Source organism: Helianthus annuus, chromosome 12 (genome assembly GCF_002127325.2).
Source record: "Helianthus annuus cultivar XRQ/B chromosome 12, HanXRQr2.0-SUNRISE, whole genome shotgun sequence".
Classification (NCBI taxonomy): domain Eukaryota; kingdom Viridiplantae; phylum Streptophyta; class Magnoliopsida; order Asterales; family Asteraceae; genus Helianthus; species Helianthus annuus.
Genome location: NC_035444.2, coordinates 153628847 through 153649889, shown reverse-complemented (window position 1 = coordinate 153649889; position 21043 = coordinate 153628847). Strand labels below are relative to the sequence as shown.

At 36.7% G+C, this 21043-nt stretch overlaps 4 protein-coding genes across 4 annotated transcripts; 1 reads left to right on the top strand and 3 right to left on the bottom strand.

The window, feature by feature from the left end:
- The first annotated feature begins 480 nt into the window (after positions 1–480).
- LOC110931010 (dnaJ homolog subfamily B member 1) lies at positions 481–2870 on the top strand. Its single transcript, XM_022174404.2, has 2 exons — positions 481–985; positions 2284–2870. Exons 1-2 carry the CDS (start codon positions 555–557, stop codon positions 2756–2758), a joined length of 906 nt encoding a protein of 301 aa, XP_022030096.1. The 5' UTR covers positions 481–554; the 3' UTR covers positions 2759–2870.
- LOC110931011 (thioredoxin H2) lies at positions 2842–3938 on the bottom strand. The gene is made up of 3 exons (XM_022174405.2): positions 3773–3938; positions 3506–3628; positions 2842–3146 (listed from the first exon to the last, which is right to left on the bottom strand). Exons 1-3 carry the CDS (start codon positions 3887–3889, stop codon positions 3015–3017), a joined length of 372 nt encoding a protein of 123 aa, XP_022030097.1. The 5' UTR covers positions 3890–3938; the 3' UTR covers positions 2842–3014.
- A 737-nt stretch (positions 3939–4675) lies between these two features.
- On the bottom strand, positions 4676–12679 carry LOC110931009. Its single transcript, XM_022174403.2, has 4 exons — positions 11845–12679; positions 11603–11766; positions 5785–5859; positions 4676–5200 (listed from the first exon to the last, which is right to left on the bottom strand). Exons 1-4 carry the CDS (start codon positions 12530–12532, stop codon positions 4832–4834), a joined length of 1296 nt encoding a protein of 431 aa, XP_022030095.1. The 5' UTR covers positions 12533–12679; the 3' UTR covers positions 4676–4831.
- A 2549-nt stretch (positions 12680–15228) lies between these two features.
- On the bottom strand, positions 15229–20257 carry LOC110931008 (protein PTST homolog 2, chloroplastic). Its single transcript, XM_022174402.2, has 6 exons — positions 19600–20257; positions 18577–18680; positions 17594–17891; positions 16936–17080; positions 15864–15932; positions 15229–15430 (listed from the first exon to the last, which is right to left on the bottom strand). The coding sequence occupies exons 1-6, from the start codon at positions 20076–20078 to the stop codon at positions 15332–15334; spliced, it is 1194 nt and encodes a 397-aa protein (XP_022030094.1). The 5' UTR covers positions 20079–20257; the 3' UTR covers positions 15229–15331.
- Positions 20258–21043: the final 786 nt, after the last annotated feature.

Here is a 21043-nt window from a genome sequence, read left to right as displayed (position 1 = left end):
AAAAATTAAACCAGTTGCATATTCAACTTTTTTTAGGTTTACAAACACAAGTTATTTGAGAAAATATAAATGGTTAAAAAACGTGTGTATTATATATCTATATGGTATAAGAGGTAAAACTGAAACTTAGTAAAAAAAATTGTGCATACCGGCCTTTGTTTATAAACATAAAACCTAAGGCATGAAAAAAACAGCAAAACAATATTACGCAACAAGTAGGGTTGTTCACATTCACGAGCTGAATCAGGTTAAGCGGACCTTTGCTTTTGCTCATGTTCGTCTTGTTTACAAATCGTATCGAGCCAATCAGCTTGTTTACAACTAAGCCATAAATCAAACAAACATTTCTCTAGCAATCAACAATCGGCGAGCAATTTGAACAACCCGACAAATGACTAGATTTACATCCTTAACGACCAGCCGACATACCGTTATTTTCCCATCACATCATCCACATGTGCTCCACACATCACCCATATAACATCCACATTTGTTTAGTAAACTCAAAACCAAAACCAAAACCAAAACCAAACACAAAAACCGAACACAAAAACATGGGCATCGATTACTACAACATCCTCAAAGTCAGCCGCAGTGTCTCCGATGAAGATCTAAAAAAATCCTACAAAAAACTGGCTATGAAATGGCACCCAGACAAAAATATTAACAACAAACTCGCAGAATCCAAATTTAAACAAATATCAGAAGCTTATTATGTTCTCAGTGATGTTAAAAAGCGTCAGATCTATGATATGTACGGTGAAGAAGGGGTTAAATCCGGGTTGTATGATGAATTGTCTATGATGAAACCCGGTTCGGGTTCGGGCTTTCGGTTTGATGTGGAGGAGGAGATGTTTGCTGATGAGTTTTTTTATGTGAGGAAAGCGGAGACTGTGGAGAGTAAGTTGAGTTGTAGTTTGGAGGAGTTGTATAAAGGTTCCAAAAGGAAAATGCAGATTTCTAGAGTTGTTCTTGATCATTCCGGGTATGCCGTTTTCCGAGAACTGCATAATACACTTGTATCTTTTGTTTTGAGTGTGATACACAAGTCGGTTACGACTAGTAGGGGTGTTCTTCGGGTTTTTTTTCCGGGTTTCGGGTTTTTCGGGTCGGGATTTTGGCTATGAAAAAGTGACCCGATAACTGACCTATTTAAAGTTCGGGTTGTTCGGGTTTGGGTTAGTTCGGGTTTTTGGTCGGGCGGTTCGATTTTCGGGTTTAGATGGAAAATGAAAAAAAAAAGTTTTTTTTTTTTTTTTTTTTTTTTTTTTTTTACAAAATATCATCAAATATATCATTTTGCTAAAAAAATATCATCATGATTTAATCATTCAACAATATGGTATGATAACGTTCAAAAGTCCTAAAACTTAATGTTTTGAATACAAAACATTCCAAATCAAATTTTAAATCTATAAAAAAAACGATAAATGTTTGTGTTTTAATTCGGGTTTCGAGTTTTGGGTTTTTCGGGTTTTTGGTTGGGAAAAAGTGACCTGATAACTGACCCATTTAAGGTTCGGGTTGGTCGAGTTTGGGTTATTCGGTTCGGGCTTTTCAAGGTATTCTCTAATTCGAGTTCGGATGGCTTCAAAAGATAATTAAAGGTATTGGAAGATAGATGCATGTATTCAAAACAACGGATACAAATGTAGTATGCAGTTTTAGAATCTTTAATATATTAGTGGTTCTGAAATGAATACCCCTCTTGTTGAGGATTGTTGAATTTGTGTTTTTGTTTAACTGGGCACGTTATTTTCAGAATCAATAATATGTTGAAAATTACGAGAACTGCATAAAACATTTGTATGTGTTGTATAGCTTGAACGGAAACTCAGTAGGCGTTGGACTCTCAAAATCCAAATAAGTGGGGGGCGGACTCTTAAAAATCCAATATTGACACTAAAAAAATTCGAAAATTTTCGATAAAATTAACACTACGAGCGAAAAATCGGTAGGGCCCCGAACTTTTCGCTCAGTAGTGTTATATATGTAATTTTCGTATAGAAATTTTTGGGTATATACGTTTTCGACCCCCCCCCCCCCCGGTTCTATAGAAATTTTTTGGTATATACGTTTTCGACCCATCGGTTCTATACAAAATTTTGGTATATACGTTTTCGACCCCCCGTCATTCGGGTCAAGCTTCGCCACTGGTTCTATTCTCAGTATAATATTGATTCTGAACTTAGAGGGTTGAATTTTATGCTTAGAATCTGAACTGTAGCAAATTGAAAACACTATGTTTTATCCTTTCTGATTTTTTTTTTCTTGCAATTACAGCAAACCAGTAACACTAGAAGAAATTCTACCAATACAAATCAAACCAGGCTGGAAAAAAGGAACAAAAATCACCTTCCCAGAAAAGGGAAACCAAGAAGCCGGTGCGGCCCCGGGTGATCTAATCTTCGTCGTAGACGAAAAACCACACAACACTTTCAAACGTGATGGTAACGATTTAGTGTTCACAAAAAGAATCACCCTGCTCGAAGCTCTAACCGGAAAGACCATAAAGGTGACGACGTTAGACGGTAGAAATCTAGTGGTCCCGATAACGGATGTCATCAAACCGGCCCACGAGGAAGTGGTTCCGAACGAAGGAATGCCGATTTCTAAAGAACCCGGGAAAAAAGGTAACTTGAGGATCAAGATTGATATTAAGTTTCCGTCGAGGTTATCTAGCGAACAAAAATCCGATCTTAAACGGGTTTTGGGTGGTGACGGTGGCCGTCGCGACGACTTGTTTGGCGAATACTAATTTGCCATTTTTAATAATTGAAACCATGAGAACACTAACTGTTGACAATGAACTTGTGTATATTGTGAGAGAAGATTTGTGCATAGTAAATAAATATGTGTTTTTGAACTTATGGGTATCATATTATTCTCGACTCGCGATTTATAGAATACATGGACTCGTGACATAAGACATAACAAACATACTTGCTACATATACTTTATTTAAGTTGCAATCGTGTTGTGTTGTGTCGTGTAACTAGCTTATAACTGGTTCTTTAAAACCTGTGTTTCTCAATCAACCTATGAAGCTCATCCTTCTTAACCCCGACAAGCCTGTCGCGTTCTTTTCCTTTTTTGAGCAATACGAACGTTGGCATCGCTTGCACGTCAAAATCCTTAGCCACATCCTGTTGCGTATTATGCAAAATTAGAAGAAAAATAAATAAAAATCCGAATATATGAATAGACTTTTGTCACTGTGTTATAAACATTAGATATAAAGTAATTAAACGAGTCATATTCATGTTTAGAACTTTTGTTGTTTGCGTCACCAGAGACCTGTTGAACCCCCCCCCCCCCCCCCCTAAGACACGACTTGTCAGCCCTATAATGGTATCAAAGTGGCCGAGGCCCGAGTAAGTGGTTGTTGTGGGTTCAAGTCTCATCGGACGACAAGTGTATGTCATATGGGCATTTGTCGTTCAAGAAAGAAGTAGAAACTTGTTTTGACATGACCCCGTTACCCAACCAGATAAAGAACACTTACGGGTAACTCATCGATATCAATCTTGATGAAGTCAACGTCTGTAAACTCAACGGCTAGGTCATGAACAGCTGGTTCAATGAATTTACAAGGTCCACACCATGCTGCCGAGAAATCAATTACCATCTATGTATTATCATGCAAGCGTTAGTAAAACGGAAAATATAAGGAAAGTGTTGGAAGAATCGGTTTTCTCAATTGCATGACTAAAACGACGTGGTATACGACCTATTAGAATCAAATAACATGATGTATACGATCGTTTCTTACGAGTTTGTTGGATGTTTTGGAGTTCTGAAACTGCGTGTTCCACTTATCTAAGGAATGAACTGAAAGGACTTCGCCATGATCTGATGATCTTTGTTGTGTTGAAACTTGGGCTCCCATCTTTTAATGTATAAACTTTTAGTTGCTCTAGACTGGTTATAAATCTATATACATACGGATATATATAGCGATCGGAACTGGATTTCGGCAGTGGGAAAACAGCTTTTAGATCGATGTTGACATGGCATAGGATTCCTGTTCCAATGAGTTTCAACCATCTGTTTTATTACTAGTGAAAAGCATTAAACAATTCTATTGTGGTTTGTGAAGATTCAACTGATCAACACACGAGTTATATTATTTGTATCAACTCGAATAAGTTGTGTTTTACATATGATACATAATTATATTGTCTACTTCAAACGTTATTCGTATATAGACTCGAATAAGATTTTTTTAGCCATATATTCTCCCAAAAGTTAAAAAAATACATAATCATTTCCTTTTCGGGCACCAAATTCTTCACAACATTCTAATAATCAATCACTCTTATTGTCAGAATATGTACTATATTATCATGTTTTTGGACCAGTTACATCGGATTCTTTTCGTAACCTTTTAAAATCCCAAGTATGATAAGTATAAAAGTTCAAAAACTTAAGTATAAGTAAAGATTAGGGTTTGAGGCCAAAGATCTCACGTTCGAATCTAATCCCAACCGGGTTTTATCGCAGTCGGCCTTCGGGAGGCGGGCTGTCCCAGAAATTAGAGATGGTGGGCTTCGGCTGCCCAACACCGTCTGTGGTCACAAGTGTATAGAGTTTCCCCAGGTAGTCGGGCTTTTATTTCATTGTTCCAAATAGGTTTCTCTTAAGAAAACCGTTTTTTTTTTTAACTTGACTACGATTTAAAAAACATTTTAACAATGTTTTTCAAATTTTAGGCAAAAGGGTCTAGAATATTTTAACTCCATGTGAAACGACAGATAAAATTTTCACCAATTACCGAACAAGATTTAGTAACCAAAAAACCATATAACCAGGCCTAAACAACCATCAATGATCAAGACTCTGCAACTTCACCTCCGGAAGCATGGTTGTATCCATTACTGCCGCCACCGCCGCGATTACCCCTGCCACCTCTTCCTCTGCCGCCATAATAGTTGTTCCTTGGGTAATAATTTCCTGGTTGTTCGAAGTATTGATCACGTCCGTTTTGGTAGGGGCCTGCTCTGCCACCACTTCGACCACCACGCCCATTCCCGTAACCTCTACCACTACCACGACCGCCACCGCCGCTACGGCCGTTGCCTCTTTGGTTGTAGGATCTTCTAGGTACATACTGTTCTTTGTACTCTGTACCACCTGCAGGTGTTTCGACCTGCTCCACTGGAACTTCGTTTTCTAGGGAGTTTTCGGCTTCTTGTTCATGCTGCGAATATAAAAACCAACTTACAATTTAAGACATGTTTGGTACAAGGTTTTGGTACATACTTACAAACCAAAAGCCAACTTATTGGCTAAAGTGATGTACAACGATGGTCCCTGTGGTTTACCAAAGTTTTGAATTTGGTCCAAAGCTTTCCAAAAGTACACAGATGGTCCCGATGGTTTGCACTTTGTAACACATTTAGTCCCCAACTTTGCCAAGGGTCACATGGATGGTCCCTGTGTTTTGCACTTCGTAACGCATTTAGTCCCTAACTTGGACCTACTGAAACCTTTAAATTTGTTGGCTGGGGACTAAATGCATTACAAAGTGCAAACCACAGGGACTATCCGTATACTTTTAATAAAGCTAGAGACCAAATCCAAAATTTCCGTAAACCACAGGGACCATCCGTGTACTTTACTCTTTAGAACCAATCTCGCTTTCAATGACTCAGTCATCAAAAAATCTTTGTTTTAAAATATATATTAAAAAATTAATCATTAAACAATCTTTGGGTAAAGGCGTGAAAAATAAAGTGTTTTATTGCAAATTAACTAAAAACAGAAATGGGAAGCAGGTAGCACCTTGAGCGAATCTTCAACTGGACTAGATTGGTCTTCATGAGTCTCATTTCTTTGGAAATCAGTAGCAGGGTCTTCCTGTAGAAACAATCAAGGGTTAGAACTTTCATAATTATTTTCTTTAATAGATAAACGGAAATTTGTTTTCAGAAGCCAAAATTGACATTTTTGTTGTTAGGGTTTATTGTTGTGAGCCCACAGGCCCACCTTAGGGGTATTTTAAGCGAGCCCGTGGGCTCACACTAATAAACCTGAAAAACAATATAGTCCAATACTGAAGATCGTAAATAATTAAGCAATAAACTATTTACATTTTCCTGATTACTATATTTTGTTCTGAACATTTTGCTTCTTAAGTCAGATAATTTAATTTTAGAATATAATAATATATGTTACTGAAATTTAAGGATCATACAACGTAAACTCATAAAGATGGTTACTGAAAGTTATTGGAAGGAATCTGGCTTACTATTCTAATTTCCAATTTCCCATGTCTCATGTTGTGCAAATTGACAATATTCTAACCTACCAGCAAGTTGAAATATTCTCGAATATCTAAATAAATATATATATATATTTTTTATCAAACAAAAGTTTGGTAGTAGATAGCAGCGTTTAAGCTCAGTAATTTGCTTTTTAAACGTTCTAATACTAAGGGAAGATTATATGAGCATTGATTATTTTAGCATACAATATACACAATATACAAGCAGAAAAATGACAAATAAAATAACAGCACAAAATGAATAATCTTGTCAGAGCACAAAATCACAGGGATTGAAAAATAAAAGAAATATCTGTCGCGTAACACAGCAACAGCAAAAAAGCGTTCCCAACGCCCACCAATGAGAACAACAAATAATAGCTTTGAAAAAATAGCTTAGAAGCCAGTAAATCACGAAATACAGATTTCTTGAAGTCACTGATTCTGTGTGGTGCACAACAGAAAATAATATCTCAACAAGAAAACATCATACAGGCTGCTATAAAGTATAAACTGGTAAAACGTGCAGCAGAAGCATAAAAGGTAATCAACTGGTGAAGGCAATCTATAACAACAATACTGCATACCACAATAAGAAAGTGTTTGTTTGGAGTTTAAACAGGTATCCGAAGCTTATTACGTTCTTAGTGACCTTAAAAAGCGTCAGATCTATGATTTGTATGGTGAAGAAGGGCTCAAATCGAGGCTGTATCATGAATCATCTCCTACTTTGACTGGTGCGATTAAATCTGGCTCTAAATTTACGTTTGATCAGCGTGCTGCAAACGAGATATTTGCCGAGTTTTTCTACGCATCTGATGATGGAGTGTTGAAGAGTTGTAATGAAAAGAGAGTGAGGAAAACGTAGATGTGGAGAATAAGTTGAGTTGTCGTTTGGAAGAATTGTATAAAGATTCTAAACGTAAAATACAGATTTCCAGAACTGTTCTCGATGATTCCGTGTATAGCGTTTTTCGATCTCACTGTTCTTATCAGTTTTGAACTTGGTTCTAAAATATGGAGAAGTGCACTTAAGCGACAAGGTCTAAAACCAAGGCACAAAGCGCAAAAGCGCAGGGCTTTTCGTACGTGAGGTACAATGTATTAATATAATATTATTAATTTAATTCCATATAATATTTACTACAATCTTTGTATAGATAAATAAAATTAATGAGCTCTATGTACAACATAAAAAGCTATACGTACAACCTAAAGAAGCACAAATCTTCATGATCCACTTAAGAAACAAGAAAAAGAAACAAATAAACATACTTGAAAAAGTTTTAGGTCAAATTTGATAAAAAAAAAACTATAACATTGATGATGAAAATCGTAACTTAGTAAGAAACAATACAAAAACAGAAACATAACCCTACTCATGTTTCCATTTACTACATCGCACCGTCTTTCTACGTTAATATCCATCCACCATCCAAAATCTGCTCCATCTATTGATCTCTCCCCCATGCCGCTGCATCTGCTATCTCTATCGCACATATTCAGTACAGGGAAGCTTTATTTAAGAACAAATTTTTAAGCATAAATGTTCGATTTTATCTCCCTGTACATGAATCGCTCGGTTCTCGCTTCAATTTTTTACCAGAAAAGCGACAACAGCGCTCGCTTTATGTACAACCCTCGCCTTGTGTTACACAAGGCGCAGCAGCTTGCGTCTGAGGTCGCTTTGTGCTTAAGCCCGCCTGAGGCAAGCTTTTTTAAACCAAGGTTTTAGATTTAACGCTTCATTGAAATATTATTGAAGTTGTGCTGGGAATGTTGTTTAGGTGCCTATATTATGCTTTAGAACTGCGACAATCATCTAGATTCTAGCACCATAGGGACATAGACCCTATATCTTCAGCTACCAGCTTTGTGATTTTATAAAAGAGAATATGTATACGGGGATATACATGTTTTTTTATATTAGATACCCGCATGTTGAAATTACTTTTACAAGCTGCCCAATGTTTACAAAATTTCATTTATATTAAATGCGGCCAACAATATGCTTAATGACAAAAACACCCTTAATAACTTTCAAATGACAAAAAACACTACAGGAAAATAGTAGCTGATACAACTCTAACGTTGCCTCTAAAAAGTTTAAAAAGTAAATATGTCTTTACTTGCATTCAAGATTGATGTCAGTGTTGGCAAGCTCTACTTGTGTGAGGCACAGGGGCAAAAAAATTCAGATCATGTTCTCAAGTCTTTAAAAAAATAAGCAATATTTTATTTGCAAATTAATAATATTCTAACCTGCCAACAAGTTAGAATATTTTCAAATATATAAAAGAAAAAACGCATTGAGATATTTTATCAAACAAAAGTTTGGCTTCATGATATAGCAAATAGCACACTAGTAAGCTCAGTAATTTGCTTTTTAGAAGTTTTAATACTAAGTGAAGTTTATTTGAGCATTAATTATTTTAGTATACCATATGTGTGAGCACAAAAATGACAAAAATTAGCACAAAAAGAATAATCTTGTCAGAGCACAAATTCACAGGGATAAAAAGAACGGAAATATCCGTAGCATAACCCATCAACATAAAGAAAACATCCCAACACCCACCAATGAGAAATTGAAAAATACAAACATTAGCATTTTCAAGTATATAGCCACTAATTCATTGGTGGCTTAACTAGTCTTAAAAAAAATATGAAAGCAAAAGTAACAAGTGTAAAAAGTAGCTTAAAGCCACAAAACAGATTTCTTAAAAATCATAGCTTTGTACTGTGTGCACAACAGAAAACAATTTCATCTCAAACAGAAAACATCATAAAGGCTGCTATAAAGTATATACTGGCAAAACATGCAGTAGAAGCATAGAAGGGTAATCAACTGGCAGTAGCAATCTAGAGTCCAATAATGCACACCACAATAAGAAAGTGTTTGAAATTACTTTTTTTACCCTCTTTAGACCACACTGTGTGAGCACGAAAATGTGGCATGGAAGGCTGATGCAGGAGCATGCATATCTTTTATTTATTTAAAATTCAATTTTCCTATTTTATCTTTTTAATTGTTTAGTATAAATAAGGCATCTAGGGTTTATTGTTTTTCAGTTTTTGAGTTGATTATTGTAAAGAAAACCTTTAGGTTTCTTTGAACCATTCGGTTCCAAGTCTTTGAATGAATCATTGTGTTTGAGCCATTTGATCGCACGCGAAACTGCATCAGTTGGTATCAGAGCTTTGGTTTTTCAAATGGCTCGTTGTGGAAGTAAGTATTCGCGTAATCGTAGAACCGCCGATAGAGGCAAAGGTGAAGATGCTTCGGATTTGCTCAATCAGGAGGTTGAGCATAACCGACAACTCGCATGGCTTACCCCTGGATTGGGATCGGTTGAGCGGGTTGGACAACTACAACCCCTAATCCCTGGATTGAGATTAGTATTACCGTCGACGTGGAAGGAAACGGAACCGGAAGAACTTGTCCGGGACAAGTTATCCGGGGATGAGGAGCATCCTGCCAACGGCGACACTATCTTTGATTCTCCTCCCGTATATGATGAATACGAGGACAGGGAATGGTATTCTTGGATGACTGGGTGTGCGATCGAAACCTTGGAAGTCCGTCAGATAAGCGATGTCAAATTCAGGAAAATTTATGAGTTTCATCACCATCTTGAATACCCAACCTTTTGTAGCCGATCAAAACAGCTTGAATCTGATGAAGGTACTGCTTTTGATTCCTTTTTGAACCGTCTTCATATTCATTTATGTTTCTTCGGGAGGTGTGATCTTGGTGATTATATGGTCCGGCTAAGGTCTCATGTTATTAGAATTACACAAACTTTGGGATCACCTTTGGATTTAAAAATTCAAAATAAAAATAATATTGGTGTTGCAATGGATACCGGGGGTGATGCGGTGGTGGGTGCTGGTGTCGATGGATTGGGTGGAGGTACGAACGTGGTGTTGGAAGTTCCAATAGTATTGCCGAAAATTATGGGGAGATTGACTGGCAGCTTGCGAAACTTGGGGTCTTACGAGAATTTAAAATTTCAAAATAAAGAACAAATTCAAGTTGCCAAAGATAAGGATATAAACAAAATTAGAGATTGCATGGTTGTTCTACATAAGGAAGGAGATAAAGTTATTAATGTGGATGAGGATGATTTAAATGAAAATTATGAACCCCTTCATAGTGGACAGACACGTGGATTTCAAGATGATGGCTACACATATATGGGGCAGCTTTATGACAAAGTTACCAATAAATTTAATTCCAATGGTGATGGCAACTTATTGTCGCAACTCAATATTTCAACAACAGGTGGTACAAGTCTAGGGTCAAGCAAGATGACCCTTGAAGTTAAGCAGTTTAGGCAAGTCGTGGTGATAATAACAAGTGTGAGCCGACTTGATGTTCCCTTTGACCCAGGTGGATTTCGTTCGAAGACAAAACTCGAGGACGAGTTTTTTTTCGAAGAGGGGGAGTATGATGCAGGAGCATGCATATCTTTTATTTATTTAAAATTCAATTTTCCTATTTTATCTTTTTAATTGTTTAGTATAAATAAGGCATCTAGGGTTTATTGTTTTTCAGTTTTTGAGTTGATTATTGTAAAGAAAACCTTTAGGTTTCTTTGAACCATTCGGTTCCAAGTCTTTGAATGAATCATTGTGTTTGAGCCATTTGATCGCACGCGAAACTGCATCAAAGGCTCTCCGCACCGGGTACACCAACCCGCGTATGGCGTGGAGGGCGGCGTTGTGGGTGGGACTTCAGGATCTCCACTGACGTAGAGGGCAATTTTGTTGGTGTTGTGGCGCGAGTTGATTGGTGGTTTGTGGTAAGAGGTTTGTGACTGGTGAGTTTTTTTAAACAAAAGGTGGGCCCTTTCCACACCCAACACCACCCCGTGCTTTTTTACCAGGCCCCCTTGCTGACGTGGCTGCCACAAGACGCTTAATGCCCCCTCTTCATGCCCTCCCACACCGTATAGTCTTAATATATGCAGATAGTGCTTATAGAGAAGTACTCATTTCAGACCAAAACAAGCAACAAGCTCTCATCCTAAAGACTTGAAAAATACTGATTGGCTTTTAAAACCGCATCAAGTGTCATAAGATTATAACCCGAACAAAAGCAGCAATCACAAACACCCCATACGAAATGAAATGAAACGAAACTCAAAATCACAACATGAACAAAAGGCTAAACAAAGTCAACCTTCATGGCAACAATGCTACTAGAGCAAAACTACATAATAATCATGCTTTCAGGTTATATCAAAGTAACATGTTGAACGCGTATCTCACCATATGAATTGAAAAAACACAACAATATACATGAAAATATACAAGGAAAAACCAAGATGTTACCTTTTGTTCATGTGCTGTAACCGTGCTTTCCACCGGCACGGGAACATGGAACGCGTAATTTCCAGCCGCTTCAGCAGCCACAACAGCAGGCGCTTTCATCTCCGGCGTTATTTTATAAAAATCTGAACCAACAATCTTATCCAGCTTCTCTCTCAATGCAGCATCTGCAACAACCAAATAACCACTATAAACAACATAACCATCAATTAACACAATTACACAAACTGAATGAATAATCATACAAGTAACACTGGAATTCAAATCAATGGCCTGTTCAGACTTCTCAATCCAAAGCTTTGCATGTTCAATACACCTCTGCACCGCATTCGCATGCGATAAACTCGAATCAACCGGTCTCGAAATCAACAACGAACTCATAACCGAAATCAAATCCAAATCACTTTCTCCTAACATAACCGCATTATCATCATCCGTAACATAATCATAAGTCAAGCAACAATTCCTCTCGTGAGTCCTCGTTAACATAACCGAATTAAACTCACTCTGCGCTTTCACATCAAACATACTCCCGAAATAAATCAATTTCAACAAATCCTCAATAACCGTCGGTACGACGTCGTTTTCGGTACCTAGGGTTTTACTTTTACTTACTCTAACGCCGTCAGATTCGTTCTCATTGTTCTCTGCAACAACTTGACGGTGTTTGATCGCTAAACTGATTTCTTCTTCGACGGCGACGGTTAACGGCTGCCGGAGCTTCTCGAGCTCGTCAACGGCGAAGAGGATTGACGGTTTTGATTTGAGGAGGTCTTCTTGTTCTTTATTTTTTAAGGATTTGCCTTGAGAGATGGAGTCTTCTAGCTGAGATATGCGGTTGAGTTTTTTTTTTAGGTTACGGATGCGTTTGTTGAGGACGGTGATAGATGGTCTAGTGTCGGATACGTCGCAATCCGCCGTGGATGATGCCATTGTGTGTTTGGAGTTGGAGGAAAGGAGACGGAGGTTAGGGTTTGCTCCGCCGTAGACGGCGGTGTGAGGGTTTTGATTAGGGTTTGGAATGGAGAGTAGCGGGTGGGACTGAAAAGGCTTGGATGTAAAGTACCGTCCCGGGAGTTTATTAAATCAATAGTAAACTGCATTTTTACCCCCTGGAGTTAGATACAATTGGTAATCTTACCCCCTAAAACGAAAATCTTGCTATCTTACCCCTCAACTATTGAAAAACATTATAATATTATCCCTCGATGTTAAAATCTGTTTAAAGTCAACGTCACTTACTAACGGTCAAAGGATAATATAGTCTTTTCCACTTGTGTTTGATTGCTTCCTCAACACAACACAACACCCTATATTATAAACTTCACTTCGACCTTACTCCCCAAGTATTCCCCCAATCTCCTTTCTTCTCTCCGGCGAACACACCAGCGGCGACATCTCATGCGACAAGCAGCTCATAGAAATGCCGATTGGGACGATGATCAGAGAGAATTTTGAGCCACATGTCAGGTATGATTCACACTATGAACTAGATCGATAGATGTTGAAGCTTTGTTTGAGGTAAACGTCTGGTGAATTAGGGTAACACGTTATTAGTATGTTTATGCGGTTTATGATTATGTGAATGTGCTTATAATCGAACAAGGGTTTACTGTTCATTTTGATTTTGATATGAATGATTGAAACATGGGTTAATTGAATGTGCTTGTGGATTCTTGATTGTTCTCCGCCTATCACTGTGGATTCTTATTGTTTGGGGAATCACAGTGGATTATTATTGTTCGATGAATCACATTGGATTGTTGTTGTTCGATGTATCACAGTGGATTATTGTTGTTTGATGATTACATTAGATTCTTGTTGTTTGGGGAATCACATTGGATTGTTGTTGTTCGATGAATCACATTGGATTCTTGTTGTTTGATGATTACAGTGGATTCTAGTCATTTGATTAGAATCACATTTGCTTATTACAGTTGTATTTTTTTAATTTGTGTTTGCAGTTGACATGAGGATGCAGGTCACGGTAAAAACGATTGTGTTCCACATGGTGGTCAAACTGTATGGCGTCACATTGCACTTCCAGTTTCCCTTTGAGGATGAAATGGTTGCCTAGTTTGATATTGAATGTGTTTTGATATTATGTTATATATATGTGTATTATAACTGTAGGATGGACTCTAATCTGTAATATATTTATGTAGGCTAACTTTCAAATGTATGAAATTATCTAATGTTATATATCTTGTTGTTTGATGGTGTGAGTTAGATTAGGATGTGCAGTTAGGATTATGATTAGGATGTGCAGTTAGGATTAGAGGTTCATGCCCTTGTGGATTCTTGAGTTAATAGTGTAATATCAATTTTTTTAAAATCTTCTAAACCATTGGGTACAACCCCTCTAAACTAAAAAATCAATACTTTTTTTCTCTCTTTTCAATTAAGTAATATTTTATATATTTATTATTACATTTTATCTCTCCTACACTGACAACCACCTTTAAAATATTTAAAAATTTGTAAGGTGTGAATAGTGTTTCTCATATATTTGCAGATGAACAATAACAGTTCTATATACTTTCTCTCTCATTCACTCACACACACACTCACAACCTCTCCTTATAATATAAGTAACCCATTCACATAAATATATGGGATCCATTGTAAATGTTCTTTTATGTTGAGCCAGGAGTTTTACCAAAGTGAGCTTTCGAACTATGGTTCTCTCTAAATGATGGTTGGTTGGGTCAGCAACAACGTTGTTTGCGTTAGCCAAAAATTGGGTGGCCTTTTGCCATTAAGATTGCCGGGTGATCAATAAGGACTCTTGGGAATGCCTGACATTACCTAATTAGTGTAGTGACTAGTTTTCACAATCAATGGGTTATTTTGCCACTTTTTAACACGTGCTCGGTGGAAAGGGTATGTTATTTGCACTTTATGTGATCTTAAAATACATACTTATTACTTACACACAAGTAATCAATGATTATATAAAAAGAATGTTCTCCCCATTCAAATGAAACATGTAATTTAGGTTATGATAAACCATGTCCCAAATACAAAACAATGAGTAATATACCTTATCAACATTGCACAATTGATGATATGGCGTTTGAAGTTATCAAGACTCGTATTTAAAGTAAAAGTCATATTGGGTACCACCATAATTATCTAGTAATTTGGTAGAAGAGAAACATAAATTTGTGGAAAATGATCTTGTGTTTACTATTATATAAAAGCGTCTTCATGATCTTTCGAATCATCACTAAACCCCTTTGAGTATGCAGCTTTATGGAGAATTATAACGGTTGGTTGACAACAGCTAACTAAAAGGACACAACCCTTTGAACCGTCACCTTTTTAACAACTCCAATCCCCAATAGGTGTTATGATGTTAGCATAGTTGAACTTTATTACATAAAGATAGAGACGCAAAGTCGAAATTATGCAATATTGTGATATAGAGGGTCGGCCCAAGGGCAAACTAAGTAAAACAAGGGCTTTGCGCCCCCCACTTTTTAGGGCAAACACCATACCACTAGACCTGTAGGTCATGGGTAGGTACCATTGGTTTTGTGGACCACAAATTAAGTTTTGAAGATTAATTACAATATAGCGCTACAAGTTTAGGTTGATTCATTTTTAGTCCTCGTACATTCAGACACTGCGAAAAATGAGATATACCTTGTTTGTTTGTGTATTAAAATTGGTGTAGCACTAATGTTTACAAACTAATGGAGATACAAAACTCTCATGATCAGTTTATGTTCATTCAGGGACAGTAAGAACATTATTCTCATACCCATTCTTGTTGACGATAGGGCGTAAAGGATCAACTCTCCAGACACCATCAACGATGAATTTATACTACAAAAGCACAAGAAAATTAATCATGACTTTATTTCGACGCATATGGTTATAATCTTTAAAAGATGCGACAAATTGGTTGGACACATAACATAATTTGTAAGAGTTAATTACTGTTTTCGTCCCTGTGGTTTGTCAAAAATCACTATTTCAGTCCATTCGTTTAAAAAATGCGATTTCAGTCCCCGTGGTTTCACTTTCGTAACCATTTCAGTCCACCTCGCAACCATTTCAGTCCCTGTACTAACATAATAAATGGATTGAAATGGTTACGAAAGTGAAACCACAGGGACTGAAATGGTTACGAAAGTGAAACCACGGGGACTGAAATCGCATTTTTTAAACGAATGGACTGAAATAGTGATTTTTGACAAACCACAGGGACGAAAACGGAAACTAATTCTAATTTGTAATAAAATGATGACTATTTTACCTCGTATCTTCCTGGATACAACTTAAAAGACAGATAGAAAACACCTACTTCTGACTTTTTCATCCTTCTCTGCATTGCATCATAACCAATGTGAGTTGAAAATAGCAACGAATATAACGGTATGATAAACATGATTTCTTAATCCACAATTACTTATATAGTTAATAATAATAATAATAATAATAATAATAATAATAATAAATAAGAAAAATTACAAGTTTTGTCCTTTATCTTAATACCACTTATCAGGCGGTGTCCTTTTTAACGAATTTTGACAAGTTTTGCCCTTTACAAGGAATTTTGTTGTTGTTTTGTCCTTTAGGCTTAACTCAGTTAGATTTTCTTGTTAAATCTTGTCCCCAAGGGTATTTTAGTCTTTTTACCCATTTATTTAATATTATTTAAAAGAATAAAACAAAATATTTTAGGGTTGACTCTTGAAATAAATGGGTAAAAAGACTAAAATACCCTTAGGTGACAAGATTTAACAAGAAAATCTAACTGGGTTTTGCCTAAAGGACAACGTGCAACAAAATTCCTTGTAAAGGGCAAAACTTGTCAAAATTCGTTAAAAAGGACACCGCCTGATAAATGGTATTAAGATAAAGGACAAAACTTGTAATTTTTCATAATAAATAAATAAATAGTAAAGTTGCATGCTTTTAGGTCATGTAAGGGTAATAAAAAGTATAAATTTTTATATATTATTACTAAGATTATACAAAAAGAAGAGTAAAATATCATTTTCGTCCATGAGGTTTGGCCAGTTTTGTGACTTTCGTCCAAAGGTTTGTTGTTCCGTATCTGAATCCAAAAGGTTTGAAATCTTGCCATTTTCATTCGGCTCGTTAACCCCTGACTTGATGAAGAAAAATGGATGGAGTTAACGAGCCGGATGAAAATGGCAAGATGTCAAAACTTTTAGATCCAGATGCGAAAAAAACAAACCTTTGGCCAAAAGTCGCAAAACTGGCCAAACCTTAGGGACGAAAATCGTATTTTACTCTAAAAAGAAATTAATTTATCACGATCCGCATAACGCATGTGTTTGCTCAAGAAAAAGAACAATAACCTGAGTGGTCCAACCATCAACAGATCCGACTAAAAGAACTTCCGATGCCGAATCATGCCAGATTATGCAAACATTATGAAGTTGCAAATTTCTACATCCGCCGTCAGTTCTCATTTGTTTCTTCTTTACTAGTTTTTGTGCATCACTGGAAAGTGAAAAGGAAAACTATAAGTACATTATGTTTTACTTGAAATAAATTAACAAAAAAATAAGAGTAAACTGCCATTTTGGTCCCTGAGGTTTGGTCACTTTTGCCATTTTAGTCCAAAACTCAAACCTTTTGCATCTGGGTCCCTGTGGTTTCAGTTTTATTGCCATTTTGGTCCAAAAATGAAATCAGGTCATATCTGTCTTATAAATTCCTGCAATTTTGTCATTTTCCTCAGGGGCAAATCAGGTCATATTTGTCTTATAAAATATGGTATTTATTTATAAAAAAGAAATGAGCATTTTGCCCTGCGGAAAAGGACAAAATAGCAGGATTTTATAAGACAAATATGACGTGATTTCATTTTTGGACCAAAATGGCAACAAAACTGAAACCACAGGGACTCAGATGCAAAAAGTTTGAGTTTTGGACTAAAGTGGCAAAAGTGACCAAACCACAGGGACCAAAATGGCAGTTTACTCAAAAAATAAAGATGTTTATAATTCATACATAATTGATGATGCCAGTTTTCCCTCTAATACCGTTAGCTTTGCACATACTGATTTCAACCTATCGTTGACATTTAAATCCTCATTTACATGAAGCCTTTGCAGCTCACTAGAATCATGTTTTGTAAGATTTACATATGGTAAGTTGTTTGTTTTCTTATCTTTCATGAACCTCAACAAGCGAAGAGACGAAGTGAGCTCGAGTTTCATTTGCTGAAGTTGGGATTTTACGTCGTTTGAATCTGTTCCGTCAGGCATATTTGACTTTTCAACATAATTGGTCCCAGTAGCTGTTAAATCTGAAACAAAGATTAATACATAAACATAAATCAATAATACTAGCGATGAGCTAGATGGCAATTAAGACTCGTTTATTTATGAATGGGTCGATTTGGGTTATATTTAATCTCACACAAGTCAAATATAAAATAGCTAAAAGGTAGGGGTGTAAACAAGCCCAGAGGCTCAAGAGCTACTCGTGATCGGCTCGGTTAAAAGCTCGAACGAGCCGAGCCTTAACGAGCCCGAGCCCGAGCTCGAGCCTGAAATAGAGCTCGTTTTGTTATCGAGCCCGAGCTCGAGCCTGAAATACAAAGCTTGTTTAGGCTCGCGAGCCTAAACGAGCCTATACAAAATTTTAATTTTTTTATATATAATATATTAATAATGATGATAACATTGATGAGCCGAGCTCGAGCCGAGCTTTGGCTCGTTTAAGCGATGTTGAAGTGAGCTCGAGCCTGGTCGAGCTAAGGCTCGACCCGGCTCCCCTACTAAAAGGGTATGATCCAAATCGTCAGAATTGGTGAAATTAGTTGAATACCGTTCGAACTCCGTCCGAACTGTAATTATATTGCTTTTGTAATTATATTCAAAATAACCAGACCCATTTAAACCCATTATGGCGTTACCTAACCCGACCCATCTAGCCACCTCTTGCAATATAGTTTGGGTTTACTACAAAAAAAATTCACCATGACTCACCCACATCAACTGACCCGTAAACTCTTTGACCGTCATTGACTTTGCTCGAATCATATATACAATGTCCATCTTCAAGCCATGCATCCTCATGAAAGACCGTTTCCCTGATCGCAAAAATACTTATTATAAGAAAGATTTTTTTTCAAGTGAAAAGAAACACCAAGTCATCTAGGGACACGTTCAAATATAAGTACACAACCACGATAACCACATGATACACTTGTATAATACATAACCGTATTATGTATCATTGTTAAAGCAAAATGTACAAGTGGTTATGTGATTCTCGCGTTCTTTGCTTAAAATTAGTTATTTATTGAACGTCCCTCTAGTTTACGCTTTACACTACATCAAGAAACAATGTACATCGTAATTCACACTTCCATTCAACATATTACAACAAGAAGCAATTAACTTATGGCTAGGGCTGCAAACGAACCAAACGTTTGGCGAACAATTCGTGAACCGTTCGGCTGGAAGTTTGTTTGTGTTCGTTCGTTTATTAAACAAACGAACACGACCAAGAAATTTCGTTGTTTAGTTATATGAGCGAACATGAACAGAGGATGCGTTTGTTCATTTATGTTCGTGAACGTCCAGTAACGTGTTCGTTTGTGTTTGATAGTTCGTTAGTGTTTTTAGTTTCTATATTTTATCCAAATCCTTTAAAAATACCGACAAATAAAATATTTAATAAGTGTCAGTGTATTATATATTATGTTTATGAACGCTTGTTTGTGTTCGTTTGTTTCTTTTGTGTTTATGAACATTAGTTTGTGCTTATTTGTGTTCATCGACGTCCGTTTTCGTTCGTTGCCTAAAATTAATAAACAAAAAGAACACGAACAAGTTCATTTCGTTAACAAACGAATACGAACATAAAATCTTGTTCGGTAAGTGTTCATGAACAGTTCGTAAACACATGTATTTCTTAACCAACAAGGTCTTGTTCGTGTTCGTTCGGTTCGTTTGCAGCTCTACTTAATGCAAATATCATAAAACAAAATAAGGTTCAAATCTTACACTGATCTACCGGAAGATGAAGCGCATTGATGAGACGAACTACACGAAGTCAAAGAAGGGTCAAATCTTGCATTCACATCCCTAATATCATCATCAGAATCATTCCAACCCAATGACATCCAACCGCCTTTCTTGATAATGGCATCCACTAAATCACTTCTCCCTGCATCCAACAACTCTTTTTCCGTCGGAAAATCATTCGGGTTTCTCGAACTCTTCATAAACTCCAATATCTCCCCCTCCAAACCCAACTCTGAATCACCCTCTAACGGTTCTAACCCCCCTTTACACAACATCCCACTAACAATTCTCATTTTCTTCAAAACTTTAAGCCCCAAAAACCCGTCTTTTTTCACTATCCTTAACAGAACTGCTGTACTAGTCTTCAAATTGGGTCTCATTATACGAAGGGTGTAACTGACAGGCGCAATCGGGTTGTGAATGTTTGAGAAAGTTGTTAGCGGCATTTCATCGAACATTTGGTGAGCAGATGTTTTGGAAGGTGTAAAAGAAATTATCTGACAAGAAAGATGGGTCTTTGAAGCAACGAACAATGCTTAACTGTCTGAAAAGAAAACTGTTGGTGATGGAGTGAAGGAGTGCCATTTATATATTCCAATTTTGGCTCCATCTTTGTCTTGGTGGTTGTGAATTTGAAGGACCAACAACCGAAAGAATTATAAATAATTTTGCTATAGTTTTAGGGTTAGGCTTTATTATTACTATAATATAATAATAATAATAATAATAATAATAATAATAATGATAATAATAATAATAATAATAATAATAATAATAATAATAATAATAATATCTTCCTATATACTAAGGGTGTCCGGGGCGTACTCGGTAAGGGGTTTCGGTGAGGCCTTTCCCCGATCGGGAACACCGCCGCCATCACTGCGGGGTCCCGAATCGGGGTGGGTTTTGGGTGTGGGTTCACCGCGTGAAGATGGCACAACTTTCGAGGGAGACCATCTTTCGAAACCATCTTTCGAAGATGGCACAACTTTCGAAACCATCTTTCGGAGATGGCACAACTTTCGAAACCAACTCCCCTAATAGGGGAGTGCCGCCATCAAAAAGGGGTATTAGGGGAGTGTTAGAGGGGAGTTGACGTGGCTTATTCTGGTTGGTTACGTGTAAGAGGGGGGACTCACCTATTAGGTGAGCACCCCTTACACCCTAATAAACAAAAATCTTTTGGGACACATGTCACTTTCTCATGCCCCTTGCCATTATTTAAAAAAAAAACCTCTTTATTAAATAACAAATGATAATTTTTAACTTTATCTCCAATGATATTAAAATAAAGAAAATGTTACATATATCAATAGTGAGAAGATAATCTTTTAAAACGAATTTTAAGATTAATGATGATCTTACATTATTTTGGTTAAACAAAAAGATATATTTAAAAACAAGTCTTGGCATGTGTCGATAT